The sequence below is a fragment of the Haliotis asinina genome, chromosome 2 (genome assembly GCF_037392515.1).
Source record: "Haliotis asinina isolate JCU_RB_2024 chromosome 2, JCU_Hal_asi_v2, whole genome shotgun sequence".
Taxonomy (NCBI): Eukaryota; Metazoa; Mollusca; class Gastropoda; order Lepetellida; family Haliotidae; genus Haliotis; species Haliotis asinina.
The window spans coordinates 83159828-83177262 of record NC_090281.1 but is presented as its reverse complement, the minus strand read 5'-3'; the positions used below and the strand labels follow the sequence as shown (position 1 = coordinate 83177262).

General features: G+C 35.1%; 1 protein-coding gene across 2 annotated transcripts in view; it reads left to right on the top strand.

Annotated features, from left to right (window-relative positions):
• LOC137274458 (protocadherin-11 X-linked-like) overlaps positions 1-17196 on the top strand; it is a 137492-nt gene extending 120296 nt beyond the window's left edge. Inside the window, exons 5-7 of one of the 2 annotated variants that reach the window (XM_067807652.1) lie at positions 4693-4812; positions 12301-12445; positions 14753-17196. In XM_067807652.1, the coding sequence (XP_067663753.1) occupies positions 4693-4812; positions 12301-12445; positions 14753-15219 (732 nt within the window). In that variant the 3' untranslated portion in view covers positions 15220-17196. Of the gene's footprint in view, positions 1-4692; positions 4813-12300; positions 12446-13893; positions 13959-14752 lie in introns of those variants that run through there. The other variant, XM_067807653.1, reaches the window with a different exon arrangement.
• Positions 17197-17435: the final 239 nt, after the last annotated feature.

Sequence of the window (17435 nt, the reverse complement as noted above, 5' to 3'; positions counted from 1 at the left end):
AGAAAACAAAGACCAAGGTGTTTGTCAACAGGAACATGGCACCTCAACTGTTTCATGCATCCATGTTTAGACAAGAATAGCATCCTCATACTAAAAAACCCCAACTCCTTTGTACTTTACTCATCCACTTGAATGTTCCATTCTGTTATGACATAAAATGTTTCTATTCTTCTTTTATTTAAAAAAAATATCTCATTTGATAAAACCCTATTTTGAACTTAATGATATTTTCCTCTCCAACTGTGACAACCCTTTTCATCCTTTGGCATCAAGAGTCCAAGAAAATATTGAAATGACAATAGAATTCACAAAAATGGCTCTAGAATAAATCCATTTTCAAAAGAACTGACAACCAAACTGGAACACACATCCTTAGTGTTGTCAAACAATGGTGCTTGGCAGTAACACTAATGGCAGTCTATGCGGGTGTTGTCAGAATCTTGTTGTGAACCTTTCTCCTGGACATATATGTGTGAAAACATAACAGGAGAAAATAGGAAAATAATGAAAAAGTACAAAAATATGTCAGGATAAGTGACGCCATTTTCAATAAAAGGGCTGAATGGATAGAGTCGCATTTGGAAACATGTGGTGCTGCTTAATTGTCTGAGACATAAAAGCAGTCCAAATTCTGCACAAAGTAATTTCTTGAACAGCCTCATTTGCTGAATTTTAAGTTCAGTTTTAAAATATCCAATGTTTTTTAAATAATTGTGTGTAGGAAAAGGACAGAAATGTCTTTCTTGTGATGCTTAGGTACACATGCTTTTTATTCACTGATGTGGTTATGGTATAGCCTGTATACCATATGTTACCATGGAAATCACAAAACAATATTCAGTGTAGGTTCGTTTTTATAAATCACGGGACATGGGCAAGCCCATTCCTTGAAGCATTCACTCATCACACTGAAGACCCAGGTTTGATTCTCCATGTGGGTACAATGTGTGAAGTCCATTTCTGGTGTCCCTCTGCTGTGATATTGCTGAAATATTGCTCAAACCAGCATAAGAAAAACCAACTCACTCACTCACTCTAAAAGTACTAAGTCAGCTATTATAGAGTAGAAGAAAAACATTATCTGTACCCCCATCTTACATCAGATGCAGCGGTTCTTGCCTCACAAAATACATCTTTTATTCACATGGACTGTTTCATTCCATTTAATAATTATATCCTTCTATGAATTGCTATTTCTAATATGCATCATAGCTACAAAAGCATGGTAGTGACATGTATGCATGCAAGCAACTGATTATGGTTCCTGTAAAGGTGAACCGCAAGACAGACATCCATGAAACTGCCGTGACTTGCCTTTCTTAAAGTCATTTGCATAACAAAAAAACAACAGTTTTGCTTTGTTAAAAACAAGAGTGTAGTTTTACCTTTAGTATGAGATATGTTATGGACTGCATGTCTTATAATAGCCTTTCTAGAAAATATATCATAGTTAGTATCTCAGATAGATGTATCAACAATACACCTGGATGGTGTTGGTTTTCAGCAAACCATGCCGGGTGTAAAAGGTGACTGAGATAATTTATGTCTCAGTTGTGTAGAATTATAATCCTGATGTGAATCACTGAATTTTCTGTTCCTGGTTGTAATATTTCTAATCACTGTTATATACATTTAATACTGCTGATTATTGTGTAACAACAAACAAACAAAACGTACAGCCTTGACTCTAATCAACCTCTTGATTATTCTGATATCCCACACATCCTACTTAATATTACACAGACAGGAAGGAGATACGAGCTATCAACTCAAGTCAATAAGTCATCAAGCAACAAGAACCCAGTTGAAATAGATGATCCATATTATGAAATTAACAACTGACTGATTGAAATAGACACACGTAGCTGACAGTCATTTCAAGAATTAAGATGTTTTGGGTAGCAGTTAGTTGTCTTGATTGGAGGCTAGTAGTTCTTATCTGGTGGCCATTTAGCCTCATTACAAACACAGTGTTTAATCACCACTACATCCCTGGAAGCAATCAGTGACCCTCAAAATGAGCCAGATCCTTCTGTTCAAATCCATCACATGCCTGGAAATCTGTTGCGGATCATCTCAATTGGTTGTATGTTTTATCTGGGAATTATGTCTGTTTTTCTAACCCAGAACCTGAGGGTCATGTTTTCCACAGTCCTCCGCCCCCACTGGTAAAAAAATATTTTGACCAAATTATTATGTGTGTTTGTAAACAAGCTTTCTGTGTTATGCAATGAAATGATCCTTGACAGGTTGGATAAAGGTATTTATAAATGTCAGATGATATTTTAGAATACAAAATTGCTTTTAAGAGCTCATATCTCTTGAACATTATGGCTTGTACATTATCTTTAGAACATGGCATAGAGGATGTATGTGGGCATCAACATTTTATGCATTAAGACACCACCTTTCTTTATGGTTCTGTTTGTACCATTATGCGTACCAATTGTCATGATTACCTATTATAAAGTTATATACAAATTCTGAAAATTGTCTTAAAACCTAGCAACCACTCCATCTATGATTTGCAAAACAGTGTATCAAAATGTTTGCACAAAATATACTGCACATTCAAGTTCATTGACCTTGTATGTGATAAATGAGGGTATATAAGTCTAAGTTAATATATGGGAGATACAGTCACCTTAGCACTAAGGTTGTTTTGTACAACAGCAGCCTGCAATGTAGGTTTCTTGTGTGATGGGGTTGTCCCTCATTCTTTTTCTTTGGCATTTAATATTTAATGGAAATCATGTGGGTAGTTTATCCTTTTCATGAATATCTTGGTTATCATTGATTTTCAGTTAATAACTGTTATCATAACACAATATGACCTTTCATATCATATGGAATCTGTTTTGGTTGATTTTTTAAGACTGATTTTTCTCTGGCATGGATGTTTTCAGTTTTAGTTTAGGTTAGTTATATTTAGTTATTTTCAGAAAGATTGAAAAACATGTCCAAGAAGTCATGGTGAAATACTTAGATGATATATATATAATCATTATGGCTATTGCTGTAGACAAGGGCTTCAGGTTGTATAAAACATGATTCATGACTTGTGGGATTCTCAGACAGAGGCAAGCTTATTGTAATAGTTAAGAAAGGGAATTAGCAGGTACAGTGTCCTAGACAGCTCTTTAGCTCTTTAGAAATGTGATGACAATGATGGGTTCATGTGCATATGATTGTCTTCCTCAGTTCCGTGGGGAGTAGCCTGTGAGGTGGTTCAAGGGTACAAGCTGCATTTTCATCTAATCCTACACGAGAAGGGAACACACATTGCAAACTTCTGTGTTCCTATTTACCGTGCAATAAAATTGTGAGAGAGAGTGTTTTTATTGAGGCAGATAGGGATTACAAATTTAAGAATCAATATATTCTGACTAAATGTATGAAACACATTAATTAACAAATGTCTTCCAGATTTGTGAATGATATCAAGCATAATCTTATGCAAAACAGTCAGTTAGTTACTCTCTGGGCATATCTGTTTATCAATTGACTTTAACCTTTTGTACTGTTTTGTTCAACACAGGTGATGGCACAAATAAATATTTGAATTCTATTGTAAAGAACAACAACTTTAACTCCAAAATGGTTCCATGGGACAAGGGTCAGAACAACGCGTTCCATAAAACAAGTCCGCAGATAGCACTTAATAACACCTATCCTATCTGTATGCAAACACCACGCTAGTCCATCTCCCAAGGCATGCCAATCTTCCAGCCACCAATTCCCCTTGGGTACATGGGAACGAGAAACTCTATTCCCAACATTTCAAATTTTAATGACTGAGATGTTCTTTTATGTTGTTATTAAACTCAGCAAGTTCATCTATCTGACTTGCCTGAGTCTTGTCCATCAATACTGAATCTCGTTACGAGTTAGTTGTTCGAGTTCCATCACGGAGGTATTTGCTTCAGCGCTGTATTGACTTCTGTATCTACGGATCTAGGAAGAACTTCGACAGCTATAACATTACTTATTAAAAAGAACCTTCCCAGCACTCTTGTTACTCTGCTGGTTCATTGTAGTTACTGTAGTCTGCAGATAAAGAAAACTTGCAGGTAGTTGTCGAGTCTGACGTTAATATTTTGATCAGGAACTATGGCTAGTCACTGTGACATTTAAAGAAAAAAGGGTTAATGATGAGTATTATGATTTGCATTTCTTTTGATCAATGCTAAATTTACACACAGCATGGTCTTTGTTATCAATAAATATTTGAAAGTTTACTAACATGTTTAGTGTGAAATGAAGTCTGTACAATACCTGTCAGTTGCACAGTGAAATGTTTGCAGACCTGTCAAAAAGTGAAATTATGATTTTCATATTCAACATAGTAGTCTCATGCTTTGTTCATTACTGAAATTTCATATTCCCTTTTGATGTAATTTTTTAAGTATTTTCCAATGTATTCCATGTTTTCATGGAAATCATGTAAATTTACATATTCTAGCCTTGATTCAAAATGCTCCTTTTCTTACATATTTTACAGAATATTTTTATCAAACCATGTAATATTTAATTCTACATTTATTATTCTACTTTTCAGTTTCTTTCTAGAACTGTTTCAATCTGATTGAAGGATGTAAATTCTGCTGTGTGGGAGCCATGTCTGTCCAGTCAATTAATTACGAAAGACTCTTGTCCTATGTCCAATGAATTCAGAATGTGTTTCAATTCCAGGATCCCAATAATCTCCAGGATGCTCCAAGTCATGGAATTCCCACCAGTGATAGCGACATTCCCTCCCCAGCGCCAGACCAGGCTGACCGACAATGGGTGGCACCTACTAATGGAGTTGAGGTGAGTCTTTGGAGTGCAAACTTACGCTAGTGCAACCAGACTTCCATAGTGTAATGGATCAAGCCTTTGAGATAAGGAGATGGGTAGGGGTGAAGGGTTTCTTTTGATTATGAACATTTATTCATCACATATATATGTCTATAAAATGTTGCATACTAAAAAATAAAAAAATAAAAAATATCACTGGATGTCCTGTAAAATGTTTCACAGGTCAATGAAATGTGTTTGGCAAGTGGTCACAAGAAGCGTATATATTAACCCTGACCCTGATGTCGGTGCTTAAATATCATGTTTCTAACTAAAGATTTAACCCTCCACCTAAATTGTTTCACCTAAATGTGATATCCCATGTGTGACTCAACCACAAGTAGAGTGAGTGAGTGAGTGAGTGAGTGAGTGAGTGAGTGAGTGAGTGAGTGAGTGAGTGAGTGAGTGAGTGAGTGAGTGAGTGAGTGAGTGAGTGAGTGAGTGAGTGAGTGAGCGAGCGAACGAGTTGGCTTTATAGTCAGTAGTGATGAAGCAAGAATCACAAATCGGCTTCGATTCCCTACATGGGTACACTGTGTGAAGCCCATATCTGGTTTCCTCCACCATGATATTGTAGGAATATTGCCAAAAGTGGTGTAAAACCAAATTGGCTCATTCACAAATGGAATATTTGACCAATGGACGTTCTGTACAAATTATCGTCATGTAAATCTACAAGTTTCAAATTGTTCAAGTTTCATATTACAGAGAGACTACCAATAAAAAACTCATTTTCTCAAAATATGATCCCTATTAGAATACAAATAGGTGTAACTTCTGTAAAATTATGACGACAGTGAAAACGAATACTGTGGGTAAAAAATAATCAAGTTTAATAATCATCAGCATTTGTGACAGGAAGAAAAGAGAAACATAATTGGTGTGTGACAGCATGGTTTATTTCTTCTCACAAGCAGATAATTGCTTTTATGAATTTAATGTCCTTTTCGGAGAATTTTGTCTCCATTTCAGCCACATTTTGTACAAAAATGTAATCAATAGGTTCTTGGTGGACATTATTGCAATTGCCTTTCTAAAAGCAATTTTCACACATTGTCTGGCAGAAAGTTCAAAAGACATACATTGCTGTGTTGGTTATATGTCAGCCATGTAAATTATCTTGAACTTGACATAACGATATACTTTAAAAAGCATAGTTAATGACTTCTATGATAGCTCCATCGCCTGAATGTGCTCATCAAGATGAAAGGTAAGAGGTTAGTGCAAAAAGAAGAAATTTCCACGAAAAAAGGATTTTGGTGGAATTATTTCTACACCTGTTAAATCAACAAAGGGAAATCATTCCATTTCTCCTTTGAAACATGTAATTGTTGTTTATGCTTCTGACAGCATGTTTGCTTCTTCCTACAATTCTTATGAATATTTATGAAACTGTCTTATCCAAGCTGCCCTTTCCTAGTCCATGGACAACTAATTCCTTCTTCCAAATACCAAATATGAAATTTGCAAATATCATATGTATACAGGTTTTATATGTTCTACCCTGGGATTTCCTAAGTGGAAATGACAGATTACAGGGACTTAACAAATCCTACAGGATATAGAAAGCTGATTGGCTAACTGTTTGTGTAGGATGAATGTAGTTGACAATCTTCCATGACAATTGTGACCGGAAGATAAAAAGCAATATGATGGATCAGAATAATGGTCAGCGATGCAAAGTTTGTGTCATACTTCCCCAACAACTTATTAATACAATTATATTTGTGTCAGCATAAGTGTTGTCGTTAGTCTGCATGTCAGAAATTACAATATTTTATACAGGAGAATATGTGATGTCCAATGATATTACATTCATAATCATTAAGATTTATTGTAACATTGACATACTGAACAAATTGCCTCATTTTGAGGGTGAGAACCAACACATTCTGACAGATTGACATTGGTGCTACATTTATTCCAAGTTTAGTTAAAGTTCTGGATTGTTAATAAATAATGACTCATTATCAGAAACGACTTAGCAAAATCTTAGTGAAATTAATCAAATTCTTTTATCTGCAATTTTAATTTGATTTCTGATAAAATTTCAATTAATTGTACTAAACCAGATCTTCAATCTCACATTTTGTGAAACCAAGGGAGACAATCCAAACTATTCATCATTAATCATTTCATTTGCTGAACACGCAATATATTCTTTGACATCAAAATGTGTGTTTGAAAGTCAATAAGAAGTGATTTTTCTATCTAATTAGAGTACACCACTAACATATAATATTCGTGCGTCATCATTAATTAATGATCAAAAGAAAAACAGGTTTGTCTCTATTCCATGACAGGGGATGAGATAAGGCTTGACAATGATAGTGTTGAAAGCAATGTTTACCTTGTATTTCGGTGCTGCTGACATATTCAGTAATTTTGTTGTCTCTGTAACAGGACAGAACTGTTGATGACCACATGAGGTGTTCATGATGTGTGTTATATCTTGTTATATCACCATGTCTTAACACAGTAAACACCCTCTGAAACTTGGTTCCAAAGATTTGTGTATTCAGAAAATGCAGTCAGTTTACTTGTAAATTATCAAATTTTAAATACATTTTGAGGAGTGAGTGAGTTAGTAAGAGTACTTTTAGCAATGTTCAAAATATCATGGTAGGGGACACCAGAAATGGGTTTCACACATTGTACCCCATGGGGAATCAAACTTGGGTCTTCAGTGTAATGAGCATCCACATTAACCACTTGGTTACTCCACTGCCCAGTATTTGAGGCAAATCTTTATACCACTAAGTCTTAGCATTAATTAAATGAAACAGCTTCCTACTGACCGAAAAGGCATTCATCTTGGTGATTCTCAACATTTATTGGCCTGTTGAATGATGTCATCATTGTTGAAAACAGCATGGACTGATGTCATTCAGTTGTTCACGATGTCACAGTTTGATGACATAAAATCATCTGTATCTTAGGTTGGCTTCAGTGTTTCATGATGATGATGATGATGATGATGATCAACAATGTAATAAACATGCACAGAAATCGATAATAAATGAGGAAAACCCACAGCTAGAAATTAATGTAATTTGAAAAACATTTTCTGACAATTCCACACCAAAATGTACAACATAATTAAGCTTACATCAACTTCTCCTGACTTTGTTTTTAACACCCAAAGTTAAATGTTTATTGCACTAATTTAAAGTTAAAGTCAAGTGTAAAATATTTATGAGAAATCGACTTAAGATAATGAGCATGAAAGAATAAATTCTCATTTTCTTCAGTTAGTTATTCTATCAAAGTGTGCAAATTTCAATAGAAACCTTTTTGATACTGTTTTCGTGTTCTACAATATTGATATTTCTTCATGGAGGAATGATTTCTTTGAAGAATTCAATTGAATACAAGGATCTTGTCCTTTGGGAGAGTTTGTTTCAGTTAACATCTAAAATGTTCCACTTGAATAAAAAATGTGCATCCACAAGCTTTGACATTAAATTGTTGTGAAAAAAAAATGATGTATTTACTGTGATGGTTGTGTATGAAATGGTATCTTAACTAATGACATCTAATGAACATTACAAAACTTCAAAGAGTGTAATTAGGCAGAAAACGTTGCTTTTAGAGACACTAAAGAAATTAAGCAGTTGGTACATGGCATAAAGCATACTGCTTCCCCAAAAACCTTGTTCTTGGAAAATTAGGGGCGTAAAACTTATTGTTCTCAAAACCTTTCTATTGGGTCAAGTTTGTTGGAACATGAAATTTTTGTAACCGAATCAATTTACCTGAAATATGAAGGCAGACAACAAGTGGTCACTTGATACCCTGCCATGTTGGGGGAATATTGGCAAGTGTTGTGGCATTAAACCACAAACAAGAGAAACTGATACATCACTTGACTGTTATGATTTGAAAGAAATACCTTCTGAACAATGTTTACTCACTGAATATTTTATTTTCTGTCTATGTTTAATTAAGATGTAGGGGTGCTCTGTGCAAAAAGGGAATTATGCAGTATAGAGGTATTATGAGTTCTTTAGCTACAGGATCTTCTCACTGCAGGTTCAATCCCAAATGACCCATGAAGGTTTAGGAGAGAATATTGACCTTCAGTAACCCATGCTTGTTGTAAGAGGTGGCTAATGGCATTGGTTGGTCAGACTCACTGACTTAGTTGCCACATGTCATCTGTCCCCAGTTGCGCAAATTGATGCTCATGCTGTTGATCACTGGATTGTCTAGTCCAGACTCAATTATTTACAGATTGTTGGCATATGGTTGAAGTATTGCTGAGTGTGGCGTAAACTCAATCACTCAAATCCCAAATCCCTAGTTTTCGAAACTCGGTCCCCACAATAACAAAAACCCTTCTGACTTTCACAAATAGTTTTTCATCACTCACTGAACTGACCTGCCCAAAATACTGCTCAAAGTAGTGTAATACCCAACTTATAATAACAGTAATACAATAACTATCAGTAATGACAGACTGATCACTAAAGCTCCAAGACTCCACTCTAAGATAAGCCATCCTCAACAGATCTCTACTCATTAGACTTGTTGCCTGTGATTGCACCACACTTAATCAGAAATGCTGATCACAACCTTACACTGTTTTAGACATTAAGTGATTTTCCCAAAATGTCTGAAATCTTAAGTATGTGTCTACAAAGATTCTATTGATGGAGAGCGAATGTCACTGCTAATGCAGAAGTGAATTCTGCCGAATAAAACTGTTCTGAGAGTCCTGTCAAGCAGCTATACATAAAGCAATTCCTAATTTTCCTCAGGTTTCAAGAATTGATAATAAAAATAGTAATGGATAAAAAAATAATCTTTCATGTATGGTTCCCAATGCAAGTTGGACATAATCGATGAAACGTTCATCTGTTAATCAGACAAAGTCTGTTTATGTTGGTATAGAGGCATGCCCAGCCAGCAAATTATCCAATCAGAATTAATAGATTAGATACGAAAACTGATAACTAGGAAATCTGCTCATGCATACCAAGGATATGTCATGCAAGGTCGTGATCAGAGAGAACAGAAATAATTAATACAGTGTGGGATTAGAACAAGTATTAATTTAATTAGAATGATTTTAGGGTTGCAGAATTATTCATAACATTTTTCAAATTGAAAAAAGAAAAGTCAAGGAAGCATAAAGACTTTGCATGCAAGGTTGAAAAATGGTGGAACAAGTGTTATGATGGATGCAGAAATTATGCAAAAGGCAGGTCATGCTGGACAGGCTTTCAGAGGAAGTTAGGTTAAGTGCTTTGGTGCGTATTATTACTGTTACACCATGTAATCTTAATGTGTTAGTGAGTGAGTGAGTTTCACTTTACACCACACACATCAATATTCCAGCTATATATAAATCATCAAGTCTCAACCATGCAATCCAGTGATCAACAGCATGAGCATCGATCAATGCAACTGGGATACAATTACATGTGTCAAACAAGTCAGTGATCCTGACCACCAGATCCCATTAATCACCTCTTACAACTTTCATAATCTTAATTTTTAAGGTAGATCCCTTAAGGTTATATCGGTATTGGCAGTCTCCTCTGATGTGAAACCTGCGAGTATGCTTTAAACTGTCTATAGATCATTATCAGGGAAAGCCCTGGGTACAAATCTACAATCAGCATATTCTGGTGTGATAAAGGGAGATAACTCATCCAATGACTCAGTTCCTTGACCAATGGACTACATGTTTCCTTCTCAGGCTTTGAAGGTTTTATTGAGCGCATTGAAGAAATAAAATAGTGTGAGGAAATATGAAAGTGAAATCTAAGTCACTTTATAAACTGGACCACAATATATGAAACCAAGTCTCAGGTTTGATGAGCAAACACTCATCAAACTGTCCACTGGCTTTACCACCCTATATTCACCAGGAACCTACAAGAATGATATTCTTGAACAATACCATATTCCATTCTATTTGATTCCACACAGATTTCATTTCAGATTCATTCTGTTTCACTTGGGAGAGACCAACTTAACAACAAAGTTGTGCAGTCTCTTTTTTATAGTGCTGTTTATTGTTCATATCTGCACATTTCCAAAGGAGATAATCAATTTTAAAACAAAGATGTCTACCAGAATCTAAACTTACAGGTTTTAATGGAATTCTGTCTTTAAAAGTGTGGATGTGATGCAAAGATCACATGATTTGTGTGTACAGCATCAGCCTGTTGAAATATCAGACATTTTTAACATCAATGGGCGACAATAGTTCATCTCCTTACTGCAAGAATTCAACAATTTATGGCTTTTCTTATTAGACATTTGACAAACATCAGATAACCAGGACTCTCTGTGAAATATTTCTACCCAGCTTGATGTATATCAATATAAAGACCATCATTTTTTCTATTATCTTTAATGGTCATTGGACCATAAAGAATGTTATCGGATAGCCATAACTTGACGTAAAAAAGTGCTGCTTTTATTTTTATCTTGACCTGAATGTTTACAATGGATGGAGGTGCAGTTGTGTATACATACATACAGACATTTCCATTATACTCATACAGTGACTTGATGAACTTATTCATTAAACGAGCAAAGCAGAGCTGTTTTTAAGCACCTTATATTTTATTTGTAGCAAATGTCCAATTTTCATGTCTGGTGGCTGCGGAGCACCTCTGCGTGTATTCCTGGCGTTGAAGGCAGCAATAATGAAATTTGTTGGGCATCATATGCACAGCTCAGAGCCTTGAAATGATTTCCATATCATGGATATGGACCATTCTTTGAGACCAAATGGTATCCCTAAAAACATTAGAAACACAGCTCTTAGTGTGTAGTGTGATTGGAAGCTGTTACACTGTTAGAATGCATGATGTGTGAATACAATAGTTTCATCAAGTCTTGCTGAGTCAAATACATCAAAATTAGCTAATAAAAAGAAAAACACAACCTGCGTAAAAATTGTCAATCACTACATATTGACTGTGTTATAGCTTATGCCTATACATTTATGCCTACGTATGAAGGACAGAGTTGTGACATAATGGTTAAGGACAGGGTTGTAACATAATGGTTAAGGACAGAGTTGTGACATAATGGTGAAGCACAATGCTAATGGAAACAAGGAAAATAACATTACCAAAACTTTTCTTTTGTTCAAAGATAAAATTTGACTAAATACATTGCCACTGTGTCTCAAGTGTATTAAGCTTGTCCTTTTTTGCAGTATAGAAAATATACCATTACAAAAGTAGGGGATATTCCATTTTGTGAGCATAGCACTAGCCAATGCCATTGAAAGAAAGCATAATATATATCCATACAGGTGAAATATTTCTAAAGGAGTGGAATAGATTGTCACTTTTTCCCTTAATTCCTCTTCATCATCTGTTTCTTCCTTGGCTTTCTCATTTACTTTTGGTCAATCCTGTAAATCCAATATATCCTACTTTTTAGCGAATGGTATATATAGGCACTGAAATCTAAATTGAATGCTCTTTTGTTCAGGCGCGGACACTGCTCGAGATACTTAAGAAGAATGAGATGGATGTTTCAAGTGAGATGTCTGGAGAGACAGGAACAAGTGACAGCGGTCATGGGGGTAGTGAAGAGGACCTTCATGCCAAGACAGGTCAAGCACAGCAGGAAACAGGTAAGACTGGTGCCAGCTTTGGTTTTGGTGTATGTCAGTGGTAGAATGCAATGACAATCTTACAGACAAGAACATGCATATATTCTACCATAAGGAAAGGTATTTTTCAGATATTTTTTTAAAACCTGTAAACATATTTTGTTTTTGTTCTGTAGATTGTGTACTGATATATGTTGGATGATTAAAATGTTCAGAACTATTTATTTTTTGTGAAAGATATACATATTTGACTGATTTTAGATTAAAAGCAAGTTGTAGATTAATTATATAGAGAGGTGTGCTTCTAACTTCTTTGAATATGGGTATCTTGTCATTGGTAAATAAAGGTAGTTTTGAATTAACTGGATCTTGTTCAGTACATGAAAGGACTGATGAACATTTCCAGAAGCGTGATTGAATTGTAATTACATTTTAATATTTGCCCTCACAGTAAGCCCTATTGTCTTCCCAGGAAAAAATGTTCTGTTTAATAATTGAAGTCATTAGTGGTTGTTGTGTCTTGGAAATAACTATTTTTCAAATTTTGGCAAAGAAACATGTCTGTATTGAAGGTTGTTGGAAACTTGGGGAAATTTATGTGTATCACTTCTAAATACCTTTCACAGATTTGATGTAGGCTGTGTTTTGCATTCTCTCCTTAAAATCTTAACTACATTTTTTTATTCTATGTAAGGTCAGAAATTTATTTTTATTACTGGTATATTTTTCTTATAATTGCAAAAAGATGACAGGCAGGTCCATAAAACAATAAATAAAATTGGTCTGGCCTAATCAGAACAATGTAAATACTGGATGATGATGTGGTTCGGGATCTTGTTTACATACAATAGACTGTTTATAAACTATTCAGATAATAAAACATGATTGAAACTGTCTCATTCTCTTTGTATTGTTCAATTACATTTCATAATATGGCAGCGTACTATAATCAAAAATATATCTATATATACTATTATGTAAACTCATAATTCCAACCTTGGTAAAAAGAAACCAGTGGAATGGAAAAACAGAATGTCATACATTTAGTAAACTAGAAATTTGATGACATGGAATTGAGTTACATTGATCATACTGTACATAGCATATTTTAATTTTGAACTAACAGTTGATCTAATATAAAAAATAGGTCTTTAAGAACTGATGCTTTTAGTAATATCTGAACTGGGAGTGGATATACAAGCTTGGTGATGTTCTTGACTGTTTATTTTATTTTGTAGGAAGTGATTCATAATATCAATCACTTGTTTGACTGGACCAAAATTACTACAGCGCCTCATGGTAGTGTTCCCTTAATTTTTCTCATATTTCCTCCCACAGTGCTATTCAGATGTAATGAAAACTGGAAAATATTAAAGGAACACTTGAATTGTCACATGTTCCCTTATTTGTTTCTCTCAGTATATATGGCAAGATTCCATTAGAATATTGTGACACGTTGTATTTATCAGATGATAAGAAGGCTAAGGTTATCCATGAGTGGTATGTATAACCACCTCGTCCTCTGGTCAGTAGGTGAGTGGACTGCATGATCAGTGGATTCAAACACTAACATTGTCAACGTCAGCTGATGTTGGTCCTCACCATCTTCGACAACATTTCCTGTACAATCTGTCACGATCTTCACAGCGTATCAGTAATCTGTCCATCAGCTGTTGTGATTCCATACTAACTGTTATCGTTCATCAAAATACTCTTTGAAAATATTCACAAATGACTGAAAATCATGTTTTAGTTAGAATCATAATCCCCTGTTGAATTCATGTAGGATAATGTATTCACATACTAAATTGCATTTCACAGATGTATCTGAGTCATGACCTATAGTGGATAGAAATTCAATCCCAAATACCACCATTCTCACATAAAATAATGATTAAGAAGAGATTTTGTTTATGCTTATGATGTTGTTGTTAATTAACTGAATGTTTGAAGTCACATAATGGCTCGTAAATATTTTGATTTTAAAAGAATTTTCATGTTGTAATTAATTCAATTCTGGTGATATTTTGGTTTTATCTTTTACAGTAACTGTTGTCATCTAATATTAAAAGTATGACAGTAATTCACATAGTAACCTATGACTAAAAATATCTTAGTGCTTTAGTAGAATATCAGAACATGTTTATTTTGAATATGTAATAAGATTATATTACAAATGGTTAGTAAGCTGTAAATGGATGTATAAACCTTGAAACTTGATTTTCATGTTGGATTGTCAGATTTTGTTACTGTTCTTACTATTTTTATTATATATATAATATTATATGTTATATGACACTAATATCAGATTGTTTTGCTATATTTCAGAAGAAGCCAAGCCAGGCCAATTCTTCCCCACGACATTCCATGGTGGTAGCAGTCGTGTTCCAGTCTACAACGATGGTCGTCAGTCCCGCAATGGGCGTAAGACAGCACCGTCAACACTCCGGGGCTCGAGAAGTCAAAACTTCCGCTCTCAACCCCAACAGTTTCCATCCAATCCCCGAACATTTGAAACAATGGACAATGGCTACCATTATAACACAGCCCCACACCCACCAAGGTCAGCACAGGCTGACAATGTCCTTCACACATTTAGCAGCCCCAAGTCAGAATGCAAAAACTTTCAACCTCGCCATTTAGACTTTGTCCCAGGGTCCAGTCGAGGACGACCAGAGACTCCGATTCGTATCGAGGAGGATAGAAGTTCAACTTCGGGGAGTTATACCTTAACTACCAATCGGAGGACACCAGACATTGATCACATGATGTTTAACAGTGACGTGGTAGTCTGAAAGTTAGTGTTGGAAGGACAATATATTTATTCATGCTAGCCAGTGGGTATAGCTTCAGTTGTGCAAATAAACCAGTGGTAGGCTGTGTCACTGTTTCGGAATACTCATTCCAAACTGCTTCTTGAAGTCAGAGTATTGCAACGACCACAACATGCCTTTCAGCAAAGCCCCGTGGTTGACACATGTTGATGCAATCTGATACAGATCCAGTTTCAGCGTGAAATATTTCACCTTTGCAAGTGAACCTACATATATTTACCTGCACTTTGTAGATTTTCTTTAGTCTCCAAAACTGATGAAGAAGATGCTTATGAGGAGTATTTATAGTACAAGCTTGCCATTGTCACATGCACGCTACTGAGATATTTTCCCGATACACATTCATCGTGAGAAGACTTGTCCCATTTATCGTGAGAGGTACACCCCTAGAAGGTATTGACACTGAAATCCTTCATGTAATGATGGACTTGTGGTGTCATAGCTGGGATAGCTCCTGCTTAGAGCAAATCCTAGATTTCAATATTACAAGTGCTTAAAGACACAAACAATGGCAACAAGTGCTGCTGTGGTGCTGAATACAGTTGAAGATCAACTATTTGATAGATCGGATCAACATCCAGGGAGATAAGGTCCAGACAGCATAATTTAAAGACTCAAATTTAGGACAAAGAGTGGATGTGTAACCATCTGTCATGGCCATGGTAATCTAGTATGAATAGTTTCTCCTGTTCCAAGTTCTACAGTCAAGTGCCATGCTAGTGCTCCTTCTATTGTGAAATCAGAAGATGAAGAGCTTGGGTGCTTTGTGAATAGTACTGAATCGTTCGATATGTTTCATATTGTTTGTGTCTCTGTGTTAAAAGAACAGTTTGAATAATGCATCTTACCAATGCCTTTGAACTTGACACTATGGACTGAGATATAAAACTTATTGGAGGAGAGCTACTCCCTTTAAGCTGGATCTCTAAAACAGGATCTTTACAAACTGAAGTTTGAGAAAGCAGCTGTCAGAGAAGACTGAAATCTTTCATCAACTCCCAATGCTCAATCCCAGTTCATCTAATTATATTTATCATAATCTGCTCAAAATCAGCTGATTCCAAGATGGACAGCAAAAATGCCTGCTTCTCCATATCAGAATAGTCACCATTTTACATCAGGCTAGTGAACTATATAACCAAGAATAGGAAAGGGGCCATAACAGCAAATTGATGTGCAAAGCAGATAGACAACAGAAATCTGGTGTGCTTTTCTGCTGTAGCTAATCACTATAGACAGACCATCTTATAGACAAGGCAGATATATTGGCTGTCCAAGACGTTGATTAATGGCGACTGCTCTTGAGAGTGAATATTCCCCTTGGTTGTGTAAGATTTGTTAAATGTTTCTTTAGGAGAAGTAATTTGTCCTCCCTTAACCGAAGTGATGATAAAACAAAGTTAATTCCTCAATTATTTATTCTGTAGTTGATATAATGGCAGGAATTCCACATCAATATCTGATGAGAATGCATCAGAATATCAAAACTGTTATTAGATAAAACCATCATCACGATTCTAGAGAAACATTTATCAAATTTATACAGCCATGTTGATGTGATATCATCTTCATAATAATATATGATCATTATCAACCATCATTATAAAGAATATATTACTCATCTGACAAATTGTATCAATATTAGGAGGAATTCCTATTTTTGTAAATTAAAAAGCATTAAGGTTTGTTAAAATTGCTTTGTTTTGTTGCAGGTTTGTTTAGTGGATATTGTATACTGTGTCCTGAAGTTTAAGATTCAAGCTTTTTGAAACAAATATGCTTGTTCTTATTCAGGACAAACAAACATTGAATAATGACACAGTCATTTCATACAAAGCAACATTGGATATTGTATCATCTGTTTTCTTCTTGCTTTTTGAATTTTTAATATCACATGAATGTTCCTGTAAATAAACTTTATCAAACATTTCAAAAGTTTTTATTGTTTTCTTTCTTGGGTCATTGAGGACCAAGTCATCTGAAGTGTTTCAATTTACTGTGTAGACTTGTCTTGCTTATTCTTGGGTTTAAATCTTGATTCACCCTGATTAGGTTTCAAGGCTTGTCAGTGCCTTCTTTGTGCTTTTCATCAAAGTGTTTTTGTTTTCTGTGGGTTTAACACCACACCCAATAAAATGGTATTATTTACTATAAATTTCTACAACTGATTGTCATTT